Source organism: Aplysia californica, unplaced genomic scaffold, assembly GCF_000002075.1.
Source record: "Aplysia californica isolate F4 #8 unplaced genomic scaffold, AplCal3.0 scaffold00025, whole genome shotgun sequence".
In the NCBI taxonomy this organism is placed as follows: domain Eukaryota; kingdom Metazoa; phylum Mollusca; class Gastropoda; order Aplysiida; family Aplysiidae; genus Aplysia; species Aplysia californica.
The window spans coordinates 366993-390322 of NW_004797295.1; the positions used below are offsets into that span (position 1 = coordinate 366993).

At 38.0% G+C, this 23330-nt stretch overlaps 1 protein-coding gene across 2 annotated transcripts in view; it reads left to right on the forward strand.

Moving 5' to 3' along the window:
* Positions 1-410: 410 nt before the first annotated feature.
* Positions 411-23330, forward strand: part of LOC101847169 (vacuolar protein sorting-associated protein 11 homolog) — a 33526-nt gene continuing 10606 nt past the window's right edge. The window contains exons 1-19 of one of the 2 annotated variants that reach the window (XM_005091018.3): positions 411-481; positions 4729-4803; positions 5400-5573; positions 6014-6064; positions 6562-6627; positions 7884-7981; positions 8641-8782; positions 9424-9513; positions 9748-9884; positions 10504-10645; positions 11109-11188; positions 12274-12427; positions 13144-13290; positions 13824-14015; positions 14893-14998; positions 19490-19519; positions 20256-20294; positions 22302-22402; positions 22796-22879. In XM_005091018.3, coding sequence (XP_005091075.1) covers positions 467-481; positions 4729-4803; positions 5400-5573; positions 6014-6064; positions 6562-6627; positions 7884-7981; positions 8641-8782; positions 9424-9513; positions 9748-9884; positions 10504-10645; positions 11109-11188; positions 12274-12427; positions 13144-13290; positions 13824-14015; positions 14893-14998; positions 19490-19519; positions 20256-20294; positions 22302-22402; positions 22796-22879 — 1923 coding nt within the window. In that variant the 5' untranslated portion in view covers positions 411-466. The remainder of the gene's footprint in view (positions 482-4728; positions 4804-5399; positions 5574-6013; positions 6065-6561; positions 6628-7883; positions 7982-8640; positions 8783-9423; positions 9514-9747; positions 9885-10503; positions 10646-11108; positions 11189-12273; positions 12428-13143; positions 13291-13823; positions 14016-14892; positions 14999-19489; positions 19520-20255; positions 20295-22301; positions 22403-22795; positions 22880-23330) is intronic. The other variant, XM_005091019.3, reaches the window with a different exon arrangement.

A 23330-nucleotide genomic window follows, 5' to 3' on the forward strand; every position in this document is an offset into this window, starting at 1 on the left:
CCCACCCCGCCCTCCATAAGCGTTGCACCCGAAAGTGATGTCCACCATTTCTGATCTCAATTAATAGTCTTTGGTTCTGTTTCTGAAAGAAAAAAAACAACAATTAAAAAGACTAATAGCAGAAATATTATCGGAAATAACAGCGGCTCAAAGACATGCTTTAGAGACCTTCCTTAGAAAACGGTTTTCTCTTGTGGTTTAGATGCTGATTGTGATTCTCAACTTTATGGATAAGACCACTTAATAGTAATTGCTTTTTTTCTTCAAAGTTTTCAACACAAATACCTGCAATGGTTTTAGTTTGAAAGTACAGCTGAACCATTAGATCTAACATGATTATAATTTCTTTTATTTGAAAGTATTGAGATAGCGATACCTAGAAAGTTCGTATATGAATACACATTATGTAATATCGATACACGCCACAGGACTGCTATTTTTTATCATTGTGTTCAATGTTGTGAAAATGGCTTTCCTACAGGTAGGCGTTGTAGGCCAGAATTACTTTTACAATGATACTAAACAAAGCATACATAGAGAATTGTGTTGACTCTTTGAACAGAACAGCGTTCAGCAAGGCTCTGGGAAGGCATTTCATGCACAAGACTGAGAGGGACGAGGTTCTAGATTCTAGATTCTAGATCTAGATCTAGAATCTAGATCTAGATCTTCTTCTAAAGTCTAAAGTCTCAAACTCACTCAATAAATGAAGAATCAGTTCAGCTGATGATAGCCTGCTTTAGTATATTTACTTTACAGCACTTGACTAATCTAGACCTATCTAGATCTAGATCTAGATCTAGATCTAGATTCTAGATTCTAGGTCTACTCTCTAAAAGTAAAAGCCACTAGATCTAGTAAAAGTAAAGCGTAGTGTGCGTTTGATTCGTACTGTTGGCTTGGACCGGAGGCCGGAGTTGGTGGAGTGTGCTAGATTCTAATACTGCTAGTCATATGGTTGGTTTAACACATATATCTAGATCTAGAATTCTAGATCTCTAGATCTAGTCTAGATTCAAACTTTTGTCCTGCGTGCGTCTTGTGCTGAGATGTGAATCTTATGAGTAAGTTATGAGCAAGCTATTACGTCGGACGTTCCCGGCGGGCCGCCGGGGTCACTCAGCGTGACAAGCGGATTGATCTAGATCTAGTAAGAGAATGTTAGGAGTACACCATTGGCCGATATTTATAAGAATCTAGATCTAGACTCTAGATCTAGATCTAGTAACAGCCATCTTTTTTGTGTAATAAAAAGTATCTGTGTTCTTCATTCTGACAAAAGACAAAAGAAGTTCCAGACCTACTGCCTACTGTCTCACTATCTTTTTTTTATATTGACACAATTTAGATCTGTCTCACTGTCTAATCTGAAAAAAAAATGTAGAGTAAAAAGAGAAAGCTTTTTTTTTTCATTTTAGCAAAGTGTTATGATAATGCTCATTATATTATGTAGGCTTTGTTTACTCTTGTAAACGGCCCTGCGTCTGTGCTGAGATGCAAATCTTGTCAGCAACCTATTACGTCGGACGTTCCGGGCAGGCCGCCGGGGTCACAGGGTGTACTGTTGATGTACAGGGAGCGTGCCTGGAAGTGTGTGTTTTCGCCATGATAGTCGCGAAAGTGTGTTAATCGATGATGAAAATAACGCTCTATCTCTTAGAGCTTTCTATTTTTATAAAGTGTTACGAAAACTATACCCCCTTTCAAGTTGATAAGACATTACCTTACGAGTAGTTGTAATGCCCTTTTGAATAACCTTTCTAGACGCTCTTGTTGTTAAATTATAAACTGGGGTTCGAAAGGGGATAATATGGTATAGGTTAATTTCCTTGTTTTTCACTCAACTTGTTCTTTTTACCGGCACAATGGTATTCTCAAAACTATCAAACAAGCTCATTTTCTATCAGATACAAAATCAAGCTCATTTGAAAGATTTTGTTTAGAAAAATGAAAGTCTCGTTTCCTGACTATCCTTTCGAGCTCCTCATGTCTAAGTGGGTCAATTTGTTCTAATTTCAATGGACGAACATCTAGAGCTACCAACTTGGCGTGTTTTGAATGAAATGTATGCCTCGATTACGAGCCAACGCAATTGGTTCTAGAAGTAGGCCACAAACGCATTCAAACTCAAGCAGACTGACGCACACACACTTGAACTGCGTGAATGCGGGTCCAACGCGGGACCCGAATAGAATGGAGATGATGCTCGGCACCCGTGCGCTGAGCCAGGAGCCGGACTGATGCGGGACCGGAACGAAGGCAAGGTGTCGAAATGGGCTTATGGGCGACATAAACCCGGCCCCCACAGGACGAGGGTTAAAGAATCTATAGGTCAAACAAGATGACTGTTACTATAAATATTGGCCAATGGCGTACTCCTAACATTCTCTAACTATCCTCTTGTCTCAGCATGACAAGCGGATAGCTAGAGAACGACAACTACACGCCATTGGCCGATATTTTAGTAACAGCCATCTTGTTTGACCTCGCAAGGGAGATGCCCACCGCGTCATCTGATCGTGATTCGAAAAATAGTGATGATTTTGCGTAGCGCGCTGTTTGTACTGGCAGTTTCCAAGCTCCTTCCCCTCAGTGTTCTTCTCCATTTGCAGCTCAGCATCCTATTAAGTCAAATCTCTTCTAAGTGATTACTTTCTTGTGCTTACAAAACTTTAAAAGAAACGATCTGGATCGAAATGGTAGATCATTTGCACTGCATCGTTGAACTTTGTTGGAACTTGTCAAGTTGAGGTAGGCCTACTCTTAGTCTTCTTCTCAGTTTACGTAGTGTACAGCATCAGAATCAATCTGGGCGGAAGAAGGGTGCTGCGCAATCACAGACTACCAAACCGAACAGTTTTGCAAGTTGCAAAGAAAAATTATAATCCGAATTGGTAGGCTACCGTCTTGCGGTCATGTTGCCACCATGACTGACAAAGTGGGAATCCCTCAATGACGTCTAACAAGATGGCTGTTACCATAAATATTGGTCAATGGCGTTTAATTGTCGTTCTTTAGCTGTCCTCTTGTCTCAGCGTGTACTGTTGGTGTACAGCGAGCGGCACTGAAAATGTGTGTTTTCGCCGTGAATACCGAGGGGATGTTTTATCGATGATGAAAATAACGCTGTATCTTTTTTATAAATAGCTTTTTAGGTATTTTGTTTTGGTTCTTAGCGATCCAGTAGCATCTGAGCGTTAACTCTTCTGCATGATTCCATTCTGTAATAGCTGCATGTCTGTTCTAATTGTTGTCTTGAAGAGTAGAGACAGTTAGATGTGTGGGGTAGCTTGGGAAGAAAACCTCACCTTAAATCAGTTAGTTTTCTACAGAAGAACAGTGATGTTCCACTGTCTCTCAGGGGTAGTCACATAGTGGGCAGGCAGCAGACTGCTATACTCCAATTCGGTTGAGATGTTGATTGAGGCGCACATGTTGTGTTCTAAGTTGGAAGATTATGGATTGATCTCCCCTCCTCAACTCATTGATTGGATCTTTGACCAGGGGTATATTTTTGTGGCCATACATGGCTTCTTTCCTGTCATACCTGTGGCCCATTCGTTCATCCAGTCTTCCTTGAGGTTTGACTTGATCATTGCTTTCTATTCTAGGTATAAAGTGTTAAGACACATGAATGATCTGGGGTTCGAAAGGGAGTAATAATATAAGGTCAATTTCCGAATGTTTTGCTCTCAAATTGTTTTTTTTACCAGCACACTGGTATTCAAAACTGTCAAACAAGCTTATTTTTTATCAGTTAGTATCATTTTATATACAAAATTAAGCTCATTTGAAAGATTTTGTATAGAAAAATGGAAGTCTTGTTTCCTGACTATCCTTTCGGGCACCTCATGTCTAAGTGGGTCAATTTGTTCTAATTTCATTAGACGAACATCTAGAGCTACCAACTTTTGGCGTGTTTTGAATGAGACGTATGCCTCGATTACGGACCAACGCAGGCGGTTCTAGAAGTAGGCCACAAACACATACAAACTCTAGCAGACTGACGCACAAACACTTGAGATGTGGGAATACGAGACCTGGTCATCACACGAATGATGCTTGGCGTGTGTGCACTGAGTCAGGGCCAGACTGACACGAGACCGGAACGAAGGCGAGGTGCCGAAATAGGCTTATTGGGGAACATAAACCCGGATCCCGCCGGACCAGAGTTAATATTCAGATTGATAATGATGTGAAGATAGTGAGACTGATAAGTAGTGATAGATGTATAGATTCTCTAGCCTTTCACTAGCCTACACAGAACTTACAGTCTGCTGATGCACTGCTTTTGTGGGCTGAACTTCTGTATTTTTGGCTACAGAACACAACATGACCACAATGAATAATGTATTGACTCCGTATTGCAGATCAATTGTTTTCAAGCTTTACTGCTTTTAATTGCAAAAGATCAAGTTATGATTAAGATCATGATAATGAATTAATACACTTTTAACCCTTAAACCTCCCCTACAAAGAAGAGGTTGTAAGTATAGTTGTGTGGCTGTGTTGTGCAGTGTCATGTCTTTACTTTCCTTGACCACTTTCCCCTGCTTGATGACATTTTTATTTTTGGTTTACTTTGGTTGCCCCAAAGGTTGGCAAATTATTAGGTCATGAATTTCTTCATGCATGACACGAGTATGGCCATTTTGCTTTATTGAGTGGTTTTGGTTTTTTTAGAATACATTTTCATTGCTTTTGATTTGTAAACTTTTTTTTTTCCAGTGGAGGAGATTCAATTTTTTTGACAAGGAGCCTGTGAAGGATCCTTCTACTGATCAAATTTTTGATCAGCTCAAGGTAGGTCTGTTTGTCAGTTGTTGCAATTTTCAGCAACTTGAATAGTGTATGTCCCAAGTAGCACTTTCAATCAGTTGACTTACAAACTACATGCATCATATTTCAAACCTGTTGTCATAAAATGAAATTGTAAAAATTGCAGTTTTGTTTCTTTTAAGCAATCATTTTTCCTCCAGTTTAGCAATTTTTATTGAAATTTTATTTTTTGGCTAAGCACCTTCTATGTTCATATGAAAATACATTTCCATATAGATTTTACTGAAAAACCTTGTTTAAAAGACACAAAGTATGTAATTTTCAGTTTTTAAGGACTCTTAAGCTTTTGAAGTTACCAAACTTTGGAGGCCATTTTCTCATTAATTTAGCCACTGAAACCAGGCTACCCCACCTTCTTCAATCGCAAATATCTCAACTTCTATTTGAGCTAGATGGATTATTTTTTTTACTGAAAGCAAGGGTAATGAATAAGCTTTCAGATAATATCAATAACTCCTCTTGCTCGAAATTTAACGAGCGCCTGATTCCACCACACCATAACACATATATGTTTCCAAATGGCTGCAGAAAAGAAAGTGAATATTTTTTATTTTTGACAGGATGTCAACGTTTCTGCTTGCACCAGTGGTCGTGGGCAGCTGGTGGTGGCAGACTTTGAGGGCAACCTGTACTTCATCAACAGGCAGATGGAGCTCACTTCATTCAGGGCGTATGAAATAAGAGTGACTCATTTACTTCAAATGAAACAGCACAGCATCATTATAACAATTGGGGTAAGCACATTCTACGCATAGATAATGTAATAGGCCTTTGTGATGTTGCAAGTAAAGCATTGTGCTTTGCATTTTTCTCCCACCATGTAATATGTAATATGGAAATTCAGCCTTTATATAATGTGCTTGATTGTTTTTTTATGTAATACATAATCCCCCCCCCGAATCTCGCAATATTCAACAAAATAGGTTCTTGCAGACTTCACCAGAAGCCCGGTGACTTTGCTGACTGTGTTGTTCAAATGGTCCTTCCTCTTGAATTCCTGATGATCTCTTTATGTCCTTTTTATGTGACTCTCACTATTAACATCTCTAATCTCTGGCACTTGTTTTATGACCTACTTGTTTTGAAAGTGCTGTAAAACGCTTACTAAAACTAAAACTGAGCTACAAAGACTTGTATCTCAAAATGTCTTTCCCTCCTTTGTGTCCATCAACAGGAGGATGAACAGGGCATCAATCCTCTGATCAAAGTATGGAATCTTGAGAAGGTAAGTTCAGTTCATGTAGCTGTACATAGTATCGTCATTCTTAATGATGTACAAAGCGGTGGTAGGTTTTTTTTCCTTTTATTTGATCAAGAAATTTGATTTGAATAAATACGACAGCACTTAAAACTAACTTACCATCCATCTCACCATAAGCTTATAAAAAATAGAGTCAAATCTGTCCAAGATGACCTTCCATTGTCAAGGAGAAACGGGAAATGTTAGACAGGTGGGCCTCTCAGGTAGAATCATTATAAATATATATATAAAAACGCAAGGGAACAAGTGACAAGGGGGAAATAGTTATTTATACAGGTGTTTGTCTTGGATGGGTGAACATTACAACAGGTTTGAATGTATGTTGAAGGTAAAGGTTAACTTTCTTTGCTTTGCTGAGGAAAATGTATATAATATGATAAAAGAAGTAGTTGTGAATATGTACTTTCTGTCTTCGAGAAGTATGATAACCACCAATGCGAATTTACAAATAATATTTACAGATGGAAAGGGGGATTCCAGCTTGCACCAGATTGACTAGAGCCATTCCTGGAAACAAGCCGACACCGGTAAATATGTTTTGCTATTGAACTGAGTAGATGTTCTTGGATTATTTTGCCTTTTGTAATTTCAGTGAATATTTTTAAACTAATGAGTTTTACTGGCTTTGTAGTTCGTTATTATTTCACACAGTATTAAATTAAGTTTATGTTTCTGCTTCAGATTTGAAACATTTTAGCTTATTTGAAAGTGCTAAGTTGTATCATTGCTCCAGTGTGTAAGAACATTCTAGTATTGCGGTTGTTTGTTGTTTTTTTCGGTCCTAGGCCACTTGATGGTCTATCACGATATTGCAGTGTACGGAAAGTCCCGGCTGACTGACCAAGGCCTGCGCCAAGTTGATTTATATGGTCATTCTCACACCCTGATGTATTACTTTCAAGAAAACAGGGGAAGCGGGAGACACTGCGGACAAACCAACTACAAGTTTCTGGACCGATGGCAGTTCCAAGCTTGTATGAACAAGAAGAAAAATATTTAAATTTGTAGATTGTAGCAGACTGGTAGTAGACCGTCAAGTGGAACAGTCATCAGAATCAGACTGGTCTGATGGTTGCCATCAAGTACAACAGAAACATAAGGATCATCTAGTATCCATGATGACTGTGGATCTAGTGGACCAACACCATATTTTCCATCTGAAAAATTCAGTCCCTTCACCACGAAGAAAGAATAAAAAGAGATGAAAACAGCTATTCTAGCTAAACAGTAGACAAGTTTGTTTAGCTGTATAGACTGTCAGATGATTATTTTATCTTTCCTTAGTTTTCAGTTTGGTAAAAGTTTTACGGCGCTTGCAACTGCAATCTTTCTTTAGTATTCAGATAGTTCCACCACTTATCATTTTCAACGTCTTGAATTTGTTGTCAAAAGTACTTTGGTTATGTGTTCTTTATTTACTGGTTTCCTTTATCGTACCATTGCCATAATTGTTTTAAATTGGGTTGTGGTTGAATTTTACATTATGTTCCTTTTTTTACTAGATTTTGTATTTTCAAATGTCTTTACAAGAAAGTTTAAACACCTTAAGAAAAGGGTGTACAATTTGACATCTGCTGAATAAAAAGACTTGAATTTTATCTACTTTTCACTTGAAAGATTGAACCCGTGCACAATTTGATGATGATGTACAGATTTTTCTGCTTTCACCATTATGCGTGTGTCTGTCATAATCTTTACACCATTTACTTGATGGTACTATAATTTGAACTGTAAATGTGCTATATTTTGATGGTACTTGTTAAGCCAAGACTGTGTTCCTCAGGTCTCCTGCTTTACTGTCCATGAAAATTTGAACTTCCTGGCTGTTGGATTTGAAAATGGAGTAGTGCTGCTGTTTAAAGGGGATGTGACCAGGGACAGGTAATGACGAAAAACAATGGACTCCCAGTGAACTAAGTTTTTGTTTTTCTGTTTGTGCATGGTCAGTGCTTCTACATTGTAAGAGTATTTGTCTTTAAATACAAAACATGTATTGGTGAGCCTGAACCATAGCCCAAAATTTGTAGGCAAGCTTAATGTAAATCTGTAAAAGATTATTTGTTTTATACTTTTCAGTATTTTTTTTTCTTTACTGTTGGCTTACTTCTTCTCCGCTGTGGAAAATTATCATTACTGTGGACATTGTTTGGCTCTGGCAATCTCAGTTGCAGTCTGCTGTTGATGATGTCTTTGTGATAATACATGTTAAGTTGTTATTTTGTGAAGGGGGGGGGTTGCTGCCAGTTTAGAATTAGTTCTGCTTGATACATCCTTCTTTACTGTCTCATGTTATTTGTGTCTGTCTTGTTTTTTTTGTTTTTTCTGCGACAATGACCATTATAGTGTCGTGCTTCTCAATTTCATATATACTTTTTTGCATAGCCCTGCAGCCTCATTACTACTTTGTCATTGTCCATAACCATTATTAACTGTTTAGTAGGATGATTACACTGCAAGTAAGACAGTTAATCTTGTGAGATGTCTAGTAAATCTGCTCTGCAAAATGTTCTTGAAATGAGATCACTGTGTTTGCTCCACAGGCACAGCAAACCACGGACTGTGTATGAAGGAACAAAACGTGTGACAGGACTTGCCTTCAAGACTCAGGGTAAAGATGTGTTCCTGTTTGTTGTGACAGACAACTCAACCTTGTCTATCAACCTGACAGCCAAGGATCAGCAGGTAAAAACTCATATGTCAATATGTACTCGTATGAGTGAGAAAGTGTGTGAAGAAAGTCAGGGGAGATTTTGAAAATGTTCTTTTAAGTGCTACATATATAAATGAATATTTTCATAAATTCTTTACTCTCCCAGAATAGCTTGGTTGATGGGCTCTTTCATGTGTTTGGCATCTTCTTCTTCTTTTCACAACCACTTTTATGCTGGCTTATTATTGGCAGAGCATGGTTGTTAGTGTACCACCTCAGCATAAACTGCAACAGCTTGCTGTTTTTAACCCTGAACAGACTGAGTAGCCGTCACTGTCTTTGTTTGCTTCAGCTCATTAACTCAAGGAAACCAAAGTGCCTTTTGCTAATGTTTCTTTCTGTTTGTCTCAAATTCTTTTGTTTGCCTTGCTTTATCTCGCCATTAGTTGATCCATACTTAGTGTAGCTGACAATTGTTTTTATGCTATCTGCTCAGTCTACCTCTTCTCTCAGTTTCACCATTGTCTTTATCTCTTTCCCTGAGAAATGTGAGCACCATTGTACTGGCTTGCCGTATGTTTCGACTTGACAGCTCATTGACTATTGTTGTGTCTGTAAAAACAAACAGACAGGACTTGATGGTATTGCTTTCCTATCTCTTTTTTTCTCAAAGGCTGAGCTGGAGAACAAAGGGGCCACCCCTGGGACTATTGTGATGAGTGATGCCAGTCAGGACAATCAGCTGGTTATTGGCAGGCAAGATGTGAGTTCATTCAGCTTTTTTAGTTCGGTTACAATAGGAACTTTTGTTCTGAACATGTCGCGGTATTTATGTAAACAGGAAAGAACTAATGGTGCCCCAAAGTGCTTGCTTATTTGAGCAGTCGTTTCTCTTGACACAACCCCTGACCAATAAGGCCCTGCTTGATTCCAAACAAAAGTATGTTTTTCTCTTTGCTGCTATACCAAACATATCCTAAACTTTTTTGTATTTCAGGCTGTGTATTTCTATCAACCTGATGGACGTGGACCATGCTTAGCCTTTGAAGGGATAAAGCTACAGCTGCATTGGTTCAGAGGCTACTTGATTATCGTTGGGAAAGAAAGCAAAACTTTACCCAGGGCTCCAGTGTTGTAAGTTGTCCACTCTAATGTTAACATTGAAGTGTTTAGCTTCATTATTAATTACTCTGTTCTGTTTTTAAAGATTAATGGGAATTTTAATTGCATTGTAACCGATTCCTTTGTAATACAGTACAGAGTGAGTGGTTGACATCATGTATGGTTTTTTTTAAACACCTGTTGTTTATAGATATTCTTGCTGTAATTCATGTCTTGGTCTTGGTGCTCTCATGGCATGCTGTCTTTCAAGAAAAGACCATCAAGCAGTTGCTATTTTAGTTAATATAGGAAAAGACTGTCTTTGACCCTCATCTTTTCTGTTAAGAAACAAATAAGACTGCATTGCAGTGATACTGATTTTTAATGGGAGTTTCATTTCATCTTGTTGCTCAAATGTCAGCCACCCATAAACAGGTGCTCAAAGTTTGACTGCTCTCTTCAACATAATGGATCTATGTCTTTATATCTGTGAAACATAAAGTGAAAAACTTGTTCACCTGATCTGAGTAAATGGGTTTCAGATGCTTGCATCCTCTGCCAAACATTTACATTTCTGTACTGAGATATCAATAGCTCAGTGTAAAATTCTGAAGAGATCCGATATTGACTCTATGATTCTTGTTATCCTCAGAGGTCCACATGGTATGGAAATGAACACAGTGACTGTTTATGACATTCAGAACAAGTTTATTGCGTATTCTGCTCCTTATCCAGAGGTCATTGATGTCATGTGTGAATCAGGGTCCATCTTCATTTTCACAGGAGACAGAAAGGTGCCTTATTTAATCTTTTTAAAATGCTTTTTCCTTTATTACGATCTACATGACGCCTGCAAGGCACTTTGCAGTAAGAGTGAGATATAAGCACATTTCTTTTGAAACAATGGAAACATTGCTTTTTCGTTTGGTTGTGTTACATGTTACATGGGAAAGATTGCAGTGAATCTGCTGAAAAGTGAAAGTGGGGAATAGAAAAGATGTACTGAAATAGTGAGTGCTTCGGCTGAGTGAGTACTCTCTACCACTACCACTGTTTGAAGTGTTCCTCCTTTAATAAAGTGACTGTTTTGTCTTGAAGAATAAGTCGCGAGAAATTTGTTTCATCATTTAGAGTGCCCTTTGCTGTACGAATGGTAAGTTTTAGAATATTATTCTCATGACATGTGAAGAAAGACAGGATTTATTTTTTTGACTTTTTAAATTGAAGGTATTACAATTTTTTCCCCCTCTTTTATAGTTTTATCAACTGCAAGAGAAGGACACACAGAGCAAACTGGAAATGTTGTTCAAGAAAAACAACTATGCCTTAGCTATAAGGTAAGAAAACTTTATCGTTGAGTTTTGCAAAGAATTTCCTTTCTTATTCTGAGTTATGTGCTAACCTTCGTGATGAAACCATGTTTATGCTACTTGTCAATGTATCTTTTCATATATCTCTAAATTATCTGTATTTTTATTATTTTCCCAAAGTTGAATTCAGGATCAAATGTTGGTTATTGAAATGTCTTATTCCAGCAGCGTTTTTAACGTGGTACGCTTATTTAATATTCATCAAATTTCAGGTCTTGTTGTCCATTTATTTGTCCTGTTAGTTTTTGCTATCCCAGATTTTTTAGCTCCTTTTCTGGTCAATAAAAGACATGTTTTTTAAAGGCTGTACGGGGGGCTCTCGTGGCCTAGAGGTTAAGGTGTTCACCTCTCATTCAGAGGTCCCAGGTTCAAGTCCGAGTAGTAACTAAAAAATTTTCTTTTCTAAAATTGTCTCCTTTCACCACCTTTCCTGCTCTCTAGCTATGTTCTGTCGTCTGTTTTCGTCTCCTCTTTCTGCCCCCCACCCCCTCACCTCCTTTGCCCCCTACTCTGGGCTCCTGACTCTTTCTGCAGCCTTTCTACTGCTACTCCTTGACTCCTTACTGCTGTCTTTCTGCCACACCCCTGATCTTCTGGTAAGAAAGGTCTACACCTAGCAAAAAATCTCAGAGATCCCGTGTGCAAGTTGAGTTGCCAACGTTAAAGATCCCTTGGTGGTCTTTAATCGTTGAGAGTAGGCTTCAGCCGCCACCAGGCAAAAATCCAAATTTCCTACCGACTGAAAATGTTTAATGTGTCCTGCACACTCGTATGACCTTATGCTGTTGCGAGTGCCGTAAAACTCCTTCCAAATATATAAAAAAAGGGGGGGGGGGCATACACAATTCTGCATTTTAGGGACTGTCTAACTGTTAAGGGATGCCACTGGCAAATCCTTCATCTTTATCATTCATTAGCTGTTTCTGTCTGAGTTCCTTTCATCTTTTTTTCCTTATCATTGCTCTAAATGGCTGTTGTAGAGGTGATATACTTCACTTTAACTGAAACAGAAAACGAAGTTAACTATTTTAACTGTTTCTTCTTTTGTGTAGCCTTGCCAAAAGCCAGCAGTTGGACCAGGACGGTTTAATCGACATTTTCACTCAGTACGGTGACCACCTCTATAGCAAAGGGGATCATGATGGGGCTATTGACCAATACATCAAAACCATCGGAAAACTTGAAGCCTCCTACGTCATTCGCAAGGTTTGTGAATATTTTGTTGCAAAATGTAGTTCTCTCCGAGGTCAAAATTATAGTGGAGAACCCTTATGCTTACTCTTCTTTTTTCTTGGAGACTAATCTCAGGACTGTCTTCTATTTAAAATGTGCATGATTTTGTTTGGAATCATTTTTTTTATCTGTTTTTGTTTTCACCTGTTTTTCATTTTTCATTTTAGGTTCTTTGCTGTGGTGGGCACTACCTGTATATCTTTTAAACATCATCATCCTTTTTTGCTTCTGGGCTTGAGAGAATGGTTAGAGAGCAGCATCCCTTTTCTTTCCTTCTGTTGTTTCTGGCTTACTGATTTTATGGATTAGTTCTTTAATACCTTATTTTTTTACAACAGCTGGCAAAAAATCAACTTCTCTCTCTGTAATGAGATTGTTATATATCTTTATGAGTTTTGAAAGTTCTTCTAATGGTGGGGGGGGGGGGGGGGAGGTTTGTTTCAAGGGAAACTTGATGTAAAAGATTTTTTTTGATTAAAGGGGAATCTCGGAACTTTCCCACTCTGTGTCTTAAATCATTAATAAAGGATATTGTTGGATATTTCCTAACCATGTTTTTAGACAAAATTTTCATCCTTGACGTTCTCAGCAAGTTTCAACAACAAAGTAACTTTCTGTCTTTACCCTTTTCATGTTGCCAATGTTTCTGATTAATCCAGACTGGTGTGCCATTTTGTTTGCGTCTCTAGTTTTTAGACGCCCAGCGTATACACAACCTGACCAAGTACCTCCAAGCCTTGCACAAATCACAAACTGCCACGGAGGAGCACACTACTCTATTGCTCAACTGTTACACTAAACTGAAGGATGTCTCCAAGTTGGATGAGTTTATCATGGTAAGCTGTACCCACATGTCTGCCGTAAGCTGACAAAATACCTTTTTTAGAATTCCCAGCAGTTTTGAGATAAAGAGGCTTTTATCAACGTAACCATTTAAAAAAGGCGTTCCTCTGAGATGTCAGCGTTGGGCAGCTTTTTGGCCAAGAAAATGAACCCTGTTGGAGCAATCTTTTCAAGGGGGCCTTTTTTCTTGCATGTTTTAGCAGATGCAGGAACCAGTATCACTGTTTGCTGATGTCGTGATACTGGAATTAGTCATTGGGTTATTTAGTGTGTCATGATTGTCATTCCAACAGTAAGAATAATTTTTTATGAAGTATACACACAAGACAGGAGCTTAATACTGTAAAGTCTGAAAATGTGGGTTTGTGTTGTTTCACAAGAATATTTTGTATAAAACTTGTACACAGCAGCAGCTTGATTCTGATAGACCTTTTTCAGACTTCTTTGCTTAGTTCAGGCTCTAAGTAGTCTTGGCTTCTTTCCAATTCCTGTGACATGTTGAATGTTTTGTTTTATGACATTTCAGACAAAAGACAGAGAGGTAGACTTTGATGTGGAAACGGCCATCAACGTTTGCCGTCAGTCCGGTTACTCTGAGCATGCTCTGTCCTTGGCAGAGAAGCACAAGAAACACGAGAGCTACCTCAAGATCCAGCTGGAGGACATCAAAGACTATCAGCGAGCCCTCGAGTATATTGGAAAGCTTGACTTCGAGGCTGTAAGTGTCTGTTACAAAAGGGGAATATTTTTGGATTTAAACATCTTTGAGTAATAGTAAAGAATAAAAGTTATTCATTAGTAGATTTGTGTCTTCAAAAAAATGTAGTCTTTGTTTTTTGCAGTATGCACAAATGTTAATTTGTATTCAGTTTGTTGAGATAAGGCAGATAATCTTCTGTACTTTTCTTTGTAGTTCACCTATTGTTATTGCAAAAGGGGAATCCTGAAAGTTTTCAAGACTGGTTTAAATCAAAGTCATGCATATTGTTCAAAGATATAGTTTTGTCAAATTGTTTACATATGAATCTCCATCATAGTGTGTAACTTTTTTCAAAGGACAGCATAAACAGTGGTGTCTAAAGACTTTCGACAAGACTTTTGATTTGATAGATCTGTTGGCAGATGAGCTCTTTCAACAAGCTCCGTATTAGGTGCCTTAATCATAAATTTTTAATTATGACCTCCTATAATAGCTAAATGTCTAACTTATTGCACATCCTTGCTCTGCTTTTTTAAAAATTGTAATATTGGGCTTGACTCAGAATGACTTAAAATTGCTGTCTTTGCCATATTTTATCCAGAAATCTGTTGGTAATGTGCTTTGGAAATATTGTCCAACAGTGCATTAAGCTACACATCTTTAGATACTGTGTTGCTTCTCTACTTTTTAAATGACTTATTCATGTTTCAGGTAAAAAAAAATTTGAGATTGCTGCACTATTCTGTTATAGGTTAGAACAAAAAAAGTCATCTTTATAATCATGTCCGAGAGATGTCTTTCTTTTAAAAACTTGAAGTTTTCAAGCAGATTTTTCTTACGTTTTGTTCTTTAGTAAAAGTTTAATGGACTTTTTTTGTGTGTTTGATACGTTCAGGCTGAAAGCAATTTAAAGCAGTATGGCAAAATCCTGATGAGTCAGGTCCCACAGCAAACCACAGAACTGCTCAAGAGACTTTGTACAGACTACAAACCAACTGACAGTAAGTTCATTCATTTAGAATTCCTCTGCTGGGTGAGGGTTTGCTTATTTCACACTCCTTATGCATTCTAATTGCATATACACTAATATATATATTCATTATATTTGGTTAGTTCCATGCCTATAACGAATTTAGTATATACCTGTACAACCATGTCTCAGTTTTTAAAGCAGTTTTGTATAACATGAGATAATAATTTTTGAGGTAATAGTGTGACCTCCAGCTACAACTTTTTGCTTCTCATCCCGAAATTAGTCATCATCTTGTCCAGTACAAAGGAACAAATTGAAATAATGTTCACCCTTTACATCCTGACATCTTGCCAACATGCACATTACATAGGCTATTGAACTGATAACTGCATAATCAATATATAATTTCTAAATCTCATAGATGCACCTTACATACTTCGAATTGTATTTTTGATTTAGCATGGAACTGCCCAGATACAAGTTAATCTTTTCTTGGTTTTTCTTTTTCTTATATTCATATAATGGTGTGTGGTATTGCCTTTGCATAACAAATGAGTCTTTCAGCCTTGTCTTCCATAACATTGTGTGGACCTGAATTAACTCTTTGAAGACGCATCAACAGGGGAACCTACCGTTGTCCCAGTGTTAGCAGATAATCCGCTGATGATTTTAAACGTGTTTATTTGCTAAACTAGTGGTCTAAGGTGGACAACCCCTATATATGTATAAAGCTCTTCCAAAGCCCTATAGTTTGGTTGATTACTTTTATTTGCTTTCGAAATAGGATTGCTTTGCATGGTGTTTGCTTTAGGCCCATTGTTGCGCACGAAATGTTGCAGATTCTAGCCAAAATGGCATACCCATGTGGGAACCCCATTGCAGACACTGTGACTACCACGAGGAGACCGTTGAACATCTTTTCCTTCACTGCCCGAACCTGGCAGTTCTTGGACATAGGCTTCTACACACACCTACAGACTTACAAAGCCTGCTCTGCTCTGGCATTGACCAGATGACAAGGACATGTAGTTACTTGAGGGAGGTATTGCTCTGCCAAGAGCTAAATGCTCGCAGCTAAAGGGATTTGAAAACAAACAACAACAACATCCAAAATTGCGAGCTCCTGGCGGCATGGTTAGATGCGGAGTGAAGAAGCTTTGGAGTTGTTTATGAATGATGGCAGGGATGAGGAGTTAGATTTAAAGTTACAAGAATAAAGTTCAGATAATAATGATGATGAATCTGTTCCATGGGTTGGTAGATCTATGACATACTGGACCCCTTAGTCTCATTTAATCAATTTTTTTTCTTTTAAGGACAAGACTGGTAATGTGAATGTATAATTGATTGGTATCGAAGAAAAATAGAGAAATTTTAATTTTAGTGGTGTAAATGTCATTTTTGTACTGTTGATTGGAAAAAAATAGTGACCTGGTAAAAAAGGGCAAAAAAGGTGTGTCACAAGGTATCGACAGACAACTAAAACTCTTTCAGGTAGGTTCAGCAAGCTCTCTCTACCAGTGAAAGACAAAGAGGGAAAGACTATTTTCAACCCAGAGGGGCAACTTAACCGATGGAGAGAACACTTTGATCAACTCTTGAACAGACCACCTCCCGAAAACCAACCAGAAATTCTTCCAGCCAGAAATGACCTCCCAATAGTTACTGAACCACCTTCAAGAGAGGAAATCGCAGCAGCTATAAAAGCACTGAAGTCCCACAAGGCAGCTGGTTCCGACCATATACCACCGGAAGCCCTTAAGGCACATGAGGATACGTTGGTGGAAATTCTCTATGCTCTATTTGAAAAGGTTTGGCAAAAGGAGGAAATACCATCAGACTGGAAGGAAGGCCACCTAGTCAAGCTGCCAAAGAAAGGAGACCTCAGCAATTGTAACAACTACAGAGGCATTACACTCCTGTCCATATCTGGGAAAGTCTTTAACAGGATACTCCTGGAGAGAATCAAGCTGGCAACAGATGAGAAGCTCTGAGGAAACCAGGCAGGATTCCACAAAAACCGATCATGTGTGGACCAGATAGCTACCCTGCGCATTATTGTTGAGCAATCGCTTGAATGGAATTCACCACTCATGGTCAACTTCATTTATTATGAAAAGGCGTTTGACAGCATGGACAGGGAAACTCTGTGGAAACTCATGCGGCATTTTGGAATACCTGACAAAATCGTCAATCTTGTGAAGTCCACCTATAATGGAACAAACTGCAGAGTCTTCCACGAAGGACAACTCTCAGAACCATTCCAGGTACAGACAGGAGTACGACAAGGGTGCTTGGTCTCACCTTTTTTATTCATTCTGGCAATTGACTGGGTCATGAAAGAAGCCACCAGAGGCAAGTGTAATGGAATACAGTGGATCCCTTGGCAGCAGCTGGACAACTTGGACTTCACTAATGACCTTGCACTGCTCTCTCACACTCATGCTCAGATGCAAGAAAAGACCAAGGAACTCAACAGCCTATCAAGGAGTGTTGGCCTACGTATACATCCAGGCAAGTCAAAAGTAGTGAAGCTAGAAAAAGTTTCAAGCCCTGTCGTGACAGTGGAAGACACTCCCCTGGAAGAAGTGGACTCCTTTACCTACCTTGGAAGTGTCATCGATAGTAAAGGTGGACCCGAGGCAGATGTTAAAGCAAGAACCGCCTAGGCAAGGTCAGCATTCAATCAGTTATCATGTCTGGAACATGTAACGACGCTTAAACATTAAAGATGTATCTTATCTTATCTTATTAGTTATCTAGTTTTAAAGTGCCCAACAATTCAAACATTTTCACAGGTAGCATGCAGGGTTGTACTGGGGAGGGCTGTACTTTTAGGAAGTCTAGGGGGGCTTCCCCCAGCTAAAGTGGATTCATTGTATTGTGATGACTCCACTCACCCCAGGACGGTGAGTCGTCCAACAGGTCAATCCACAAGCCGTGGTACTTATAATTTTCGATAAGCAATCCGGTTGAAAACCATCCGTGAGATAAAAGTATACTAAACAGGGTATGTCCAACAACAATCAATGTAAGTGCACACATATTAAGAAAAGACTAAACATACAGATGCAAACACTTAAGAACACAACCCCTCTATTCAAGCAAAATTTGTATCTCTTTCTGTTCCCTCCTACCAACTTGTCTTGGCTCAGTAGGTTAGATACTAATACTAACAAAATCACCACATTAGTATGAGACTTCATGCAAACTTTCGGAACCTTTGGTGACACGGTAAAGATGACTCCACTAGGGAGCGATACAGAGGGTGCCCACCTCGTGACTCGAAAGAGCTGAGGAATGTAGGACTAACATGATCTAAACAAACTACTAACCAGTTGATGTAACCATCTCCAGTTGGGGCTATGGCAACACTTAGACTAGTAACTTACTAAAATAACCCTATAAGAGTGATGAAACCTATTTTGTTTTACTTATTTACTCATGTATTTATTTATATGTAAAACAATTTCCTGTGTGTTTACTTTAAGACTAACAGCTAAGTCCAAAACTCAAAATGCTGCACAGTTGATTGTTATTACTAAACACAAAAGCGCCAGATGATAGAATTGGGCGGGGTACAAACAACAAAAAAAGTCTGGAAGGCAAGCAACATCTCACTGCGCCCCAAGATTCGACTCTTTAACTCCTACGTCAAGTCTGTGCTCCTCTATGGCTGCGAAACTTGGAAGACAACAAAGACTGTACTGAATAAAGTCCAGACTTTCATAAACAGATGTATGAGGAGTATTCTAAGAATTAAGTGGCAGGATAGAATAAGAAATGGAGAGCTGTGGGAAAGGACAAGACGAAAGGACGTAAAAGTAGAAATAGGACTAAGAAAGTGGCGATGGATGGGACACACCTTAAGAAAGCCCAGCGGAAACATCACAAGACAATCACTACAGTGGAACCCATGAGGAGCACGAGGCAGGGATAGGCCACGGGAAACATGGAGGAGATGCGTGGAAAGGGACATGAGAGAGAAGAAGCTCACTTGGAACGAGCTTGGAAGGGTGGCCTAGGACAGAGATAAATGGAAGGAGCTTGCAGGTGGCCTATACCCTGCCAGGGGTGAAAGGCATTGATGATTGATGATGACAGGGACTCGAGAAAGGAAAAGTGGGTGCGTCTTCAAAGAGTTAATTAGAAAATACTAATAGTGTTTCTCATACTTACATACTTTTTTTTTTCGCGATATTTAACTCCATTTAAGCTTCAGATGTTTCTTTCTCTTTTGCCACTTACTTCTAGTTTCTTTCTCCGTTGCCACTTGTATCAATACATTGGCAGCCTTGGCACAGCTATTTTCTTGCTTGCCCAAGTCCCACAAATAAATGGTTGGGCAAATTCAAGTGGGCTCTAAATTTTCCATATCCTTCCTGGAATATTTTTCTCACAGCACTCTGACCTGACTGGTTACCTTGTGCTCCATCGCAAAAATGACGGGAGCTCATGCACAACTGGACACCAAACATCTCCATTTTTCATTTGTTGAACTTTCTCTTTTTGTTTTCAGAGCCTTTGATTGACCAAAGTAGTCTTGATGGTAAGATTCTGCCCCCTTTAACAAAAAGTGTTTGAAAAAAAATAAATTATGTGAATAATTATGGCGTAGTTGATTTTTCAGTTCTTCTTAGTTCACAAATCTCTTTGCTGGCCTTTTCACTTTTGTTCAACCAGTTTCATATGCTTAATATAAATTTGATGGAATTATGTTGTACTCAGTCTTTTCCGAATGTGTTATCATTTGTATATTATTATATGTCTTTTGATTTTGTGTACACCTTTTTTTGTGTGTGTGTTGACTATAAACATGCTCTGGATTTTAATTCTTGTATGAAACCAGTAAAATGCTTTCATCTTTACTGTTTAAAAAATATGTATTATTTAAATGCAAACATTAATGAGCAGTAAGATGATGTAGTTTTGGCATGCCAGTGCCCTAGAACAGAAAGACAGCAATATTAATTAGCTGATGTTGTTTTTATGAAACTTTAAAGACTCCACATAAGTGCACAAAGAATTGAGGTTGGACAAACTCCCATCAATGACTACAGTTTACCATTATGTAGACATGAAACAGAGCAATAAATTATGCATAAATGTGTCAGGGATTAGTAAGAGTAGATCTCAAAGTTCCACACTCCCGCTCAGTGTTGTTTTTGTTTTTATTAATCTTCATTTATGATAGTGGGAGCTTTTGTGTTTTTGGTTGTTGTCATGGCTGTTTTTAACCTCACAGTAAACCTCATGAATTGGTGTTTCTGCATGAACTATTTCAGGAGTGCTCCCTCTATTTGCATCAATTTTACTTGACTCTAGTGAGTACAGGCTTTGAGATTTTGGAAAAAAAAGAAGGTTCAAGTTCAATCAACAATGACGATGCATTCTGCTTTCTCACAGAAACATTATGTGAATTTACATGCGTGAAAAGGGAAGAATTATGCCAGTGTCTTCATATCAGAATGATCTTTTAAAAATTAGAAGAGTGATATTTATCATCAAATATGATTCATTCAAGTACAAATTAGCTATTGTGTCTTCAGAGAACAATTGTTCTGCTCACTAGAAATTGTTCCTATGCCTGCAAACATTAAAACTTTTCTTTTTTTGCTTTGAAAGCATAAACACTGGTAGTGGGATAGAATACCAGTCTTGGTACTTAAAGCAACAATTTTATTACACAAACTAAACCAAACTAAAAGTTTGCCTTTTTAAAACTAGAGAATTATGAAACTGATGCTTTACATATTTTCAGTACACTGTATTGACCGTAATGGAGCTTAATATTTACTTTCCACGCATGTGCAGATGGCTTGAATATGTTCAGATTTATTTTAGTTTTTCTTTTTCACCCCAGCATACACATTCAGTTCATATTTTATTATTAGCTCAATCCAATTATTTTTTTTGCTGCGAAATACTGCATTTGTTTTTTGTTTTTTTCAGTTGCTTGCCTTTCTTTTTATTTGCTAGGGTGAATTAATTGTTTTTACCCATTCTATATATGTGAATACATACTTCAAACAGTCCCTTGGATTTTACTTATTGTGTCCTTTTTCATTTGCAAGAAAGTCATAGCAATTCCCCTGATTTGGATGTCATGTATCTTTATTCTTTATTTGACAATGGGTTGTTTTGTAGAAGTGGTACATTCTGAAGGTTCTGTTTATTGTTATCTATGTAAGATACAGTAGGGTTGGATGTTCGAGTTTTGTAGTATTATGTATCAGGGGAGTCACTTCATTTCTTACTCTCCCATGCTCCCTCTATTAAATGCAGTAATTATATGTAATAGTTCCGGAATACTGAAAATGAATAGCCAGGTACCTATAACTATGTTTACTTACTTCATATCTTTTTTTAAAAAGTTGACTTTTGGTTTTCAAAATTTTAAGATTTTTCCTAAGCATTATATAATTTCAGTATGGTTGCCAGTGAAATTTAAAAGACAAACATTTTTTTATGGAGGGTACTGCATAGGCACTATTTTGGGAAAGTGTTTCGAAGATGTCTTGAACTGGATTTGATGATAGATGGTCATTTGGGTTTTTTTGTCCTTTTGATTGGGCAGAAAGCTGGGTTTATTTCAGGCAGGAGTTGGAAACAGATCTCTGGGGGTGTGTTGCGACTCAGTTGGAACACTGACAAATTTGGACCACCCTACCCTATAGCTTGTGGGAATATTTGTCTGATGCTTATATGTAGAATGAAATAAAAACGTTTGTATGAAAATTACATTTTTCTTAGAATAGTAAAGCCTGTTATATTGACTTAATCCACAAAATGCAATACTGCATGCTGATTTTTTAATCCTATTGAGCTACTTAGATGAAATGTCTGATTTTGGTATGAATACTATAGGAACCTATTATCTGAAAGTGCAAAGTGGGGAAAGGGATGTGTAAAAAACTCCATGCATATATATATATATGAATCTTTGTTTATCATTCTAAGCAACTGTCTATATTCCTCAAGCTTATGAATTTTAAACAATGTACAATTCTTTCACTTAAGAAAATGATCGTTCAATAGATATCAAGAATAATGTAAAGAGTTTTGTTTTGTTAGCCGTATGTTAAAGGTCATTAATACATTCATTCATTTGACTATTCCTGGATCATTTTCTGCTTATGAGTCTTTTTGCAATGGCTTATGGAGGGGGCTGTTTTGATTTTTAATGGGTTCACATTCATTGATGTGGAGAACCAGGAATTAATTCATAAAGATAAGGCATAGTCTTTAAAGGGATTTCTTGTCAAATGAATGCTAGAGGGCAGTGTAAAGCTTTTATTAAAAATGCCTATTCTCTCAAATTACTTTTTCAGGCGGCATTGGCAGAATCCAGAAAGCAAATGCTGAAGAGTTCATTCACATTTTTGTGAACAACTCTGCAAGACTGACAGAATTCTTGGAACATATGATTGAGGTGGGTTATACAAGTGGAAGTAAATGTAATTTATCATGGAAATCCCTTTTTACCATGTTCCAACCTTAACATGTTTTAGGTGAATTGATGATTGTGCACAAAAATTCACCATATTAACACTTTTTTATAGTCTGGTAAGCTTAGGTTAGTTTACAAAGGAAGACTGGCTTTTGTGTCTTAAGTCTTAAGCATTTGCTCGTGCTGCTTTCTCCTGATTTAGTGAAGACAAGGTATTGTTAATATAGTGTCGAAAAAGCAATGCTAATTCCGCACAGAAAATACACTGCTAATACAATGGATAGGAAAAGTGCGCCCTGGCATTCGAACCTGTTGAAATGTGTTTGATTATTTGTTGTTATTTTCTGTTTACTACTGATGTCATTTTATTTCCAGGTGCAGCCAAACTCATCCAACTTGGTGTACAACACGCTGCTGGAGCTCTACCTCCATGATATGGTTCATGAGAAAGGGATTTCGGTGAGTGTGCTTATCTACCACCTATATAATACTTTAGGATCTGGAAAGGAAGGGAAAAGAAATAAAGGGACATGTGTTTTATTTATGTTCTTATTATGCACAAGAGCCCTGCTTTTGCTTGACATTCTGTTGTGAAAAGGAGCTTTCATTAACACCTCGAGCCCTCAAAGTGACAGGGTTCCAACTCCTTATATACTGCACATTACAGACACAAATGTCATGCACACTGTATGAAAGGTCGAGACAATCTGACCTGTATTTTTTCAGTTTTACGCTTTAACGAGTAAGGTGGTAAAAAGTACTTTAGCTAAAAGAATGGGAATCTTTGAGTTCTGTTTTCTCAAAGCTATGTGTCGTGTAGGCTAGTTACAACCCTGTCATTCTATAGGCATGACCTACTTATGCATATATAGGAATGTTTTGGAGAAATCCTGAAATTGAAACACAGGGG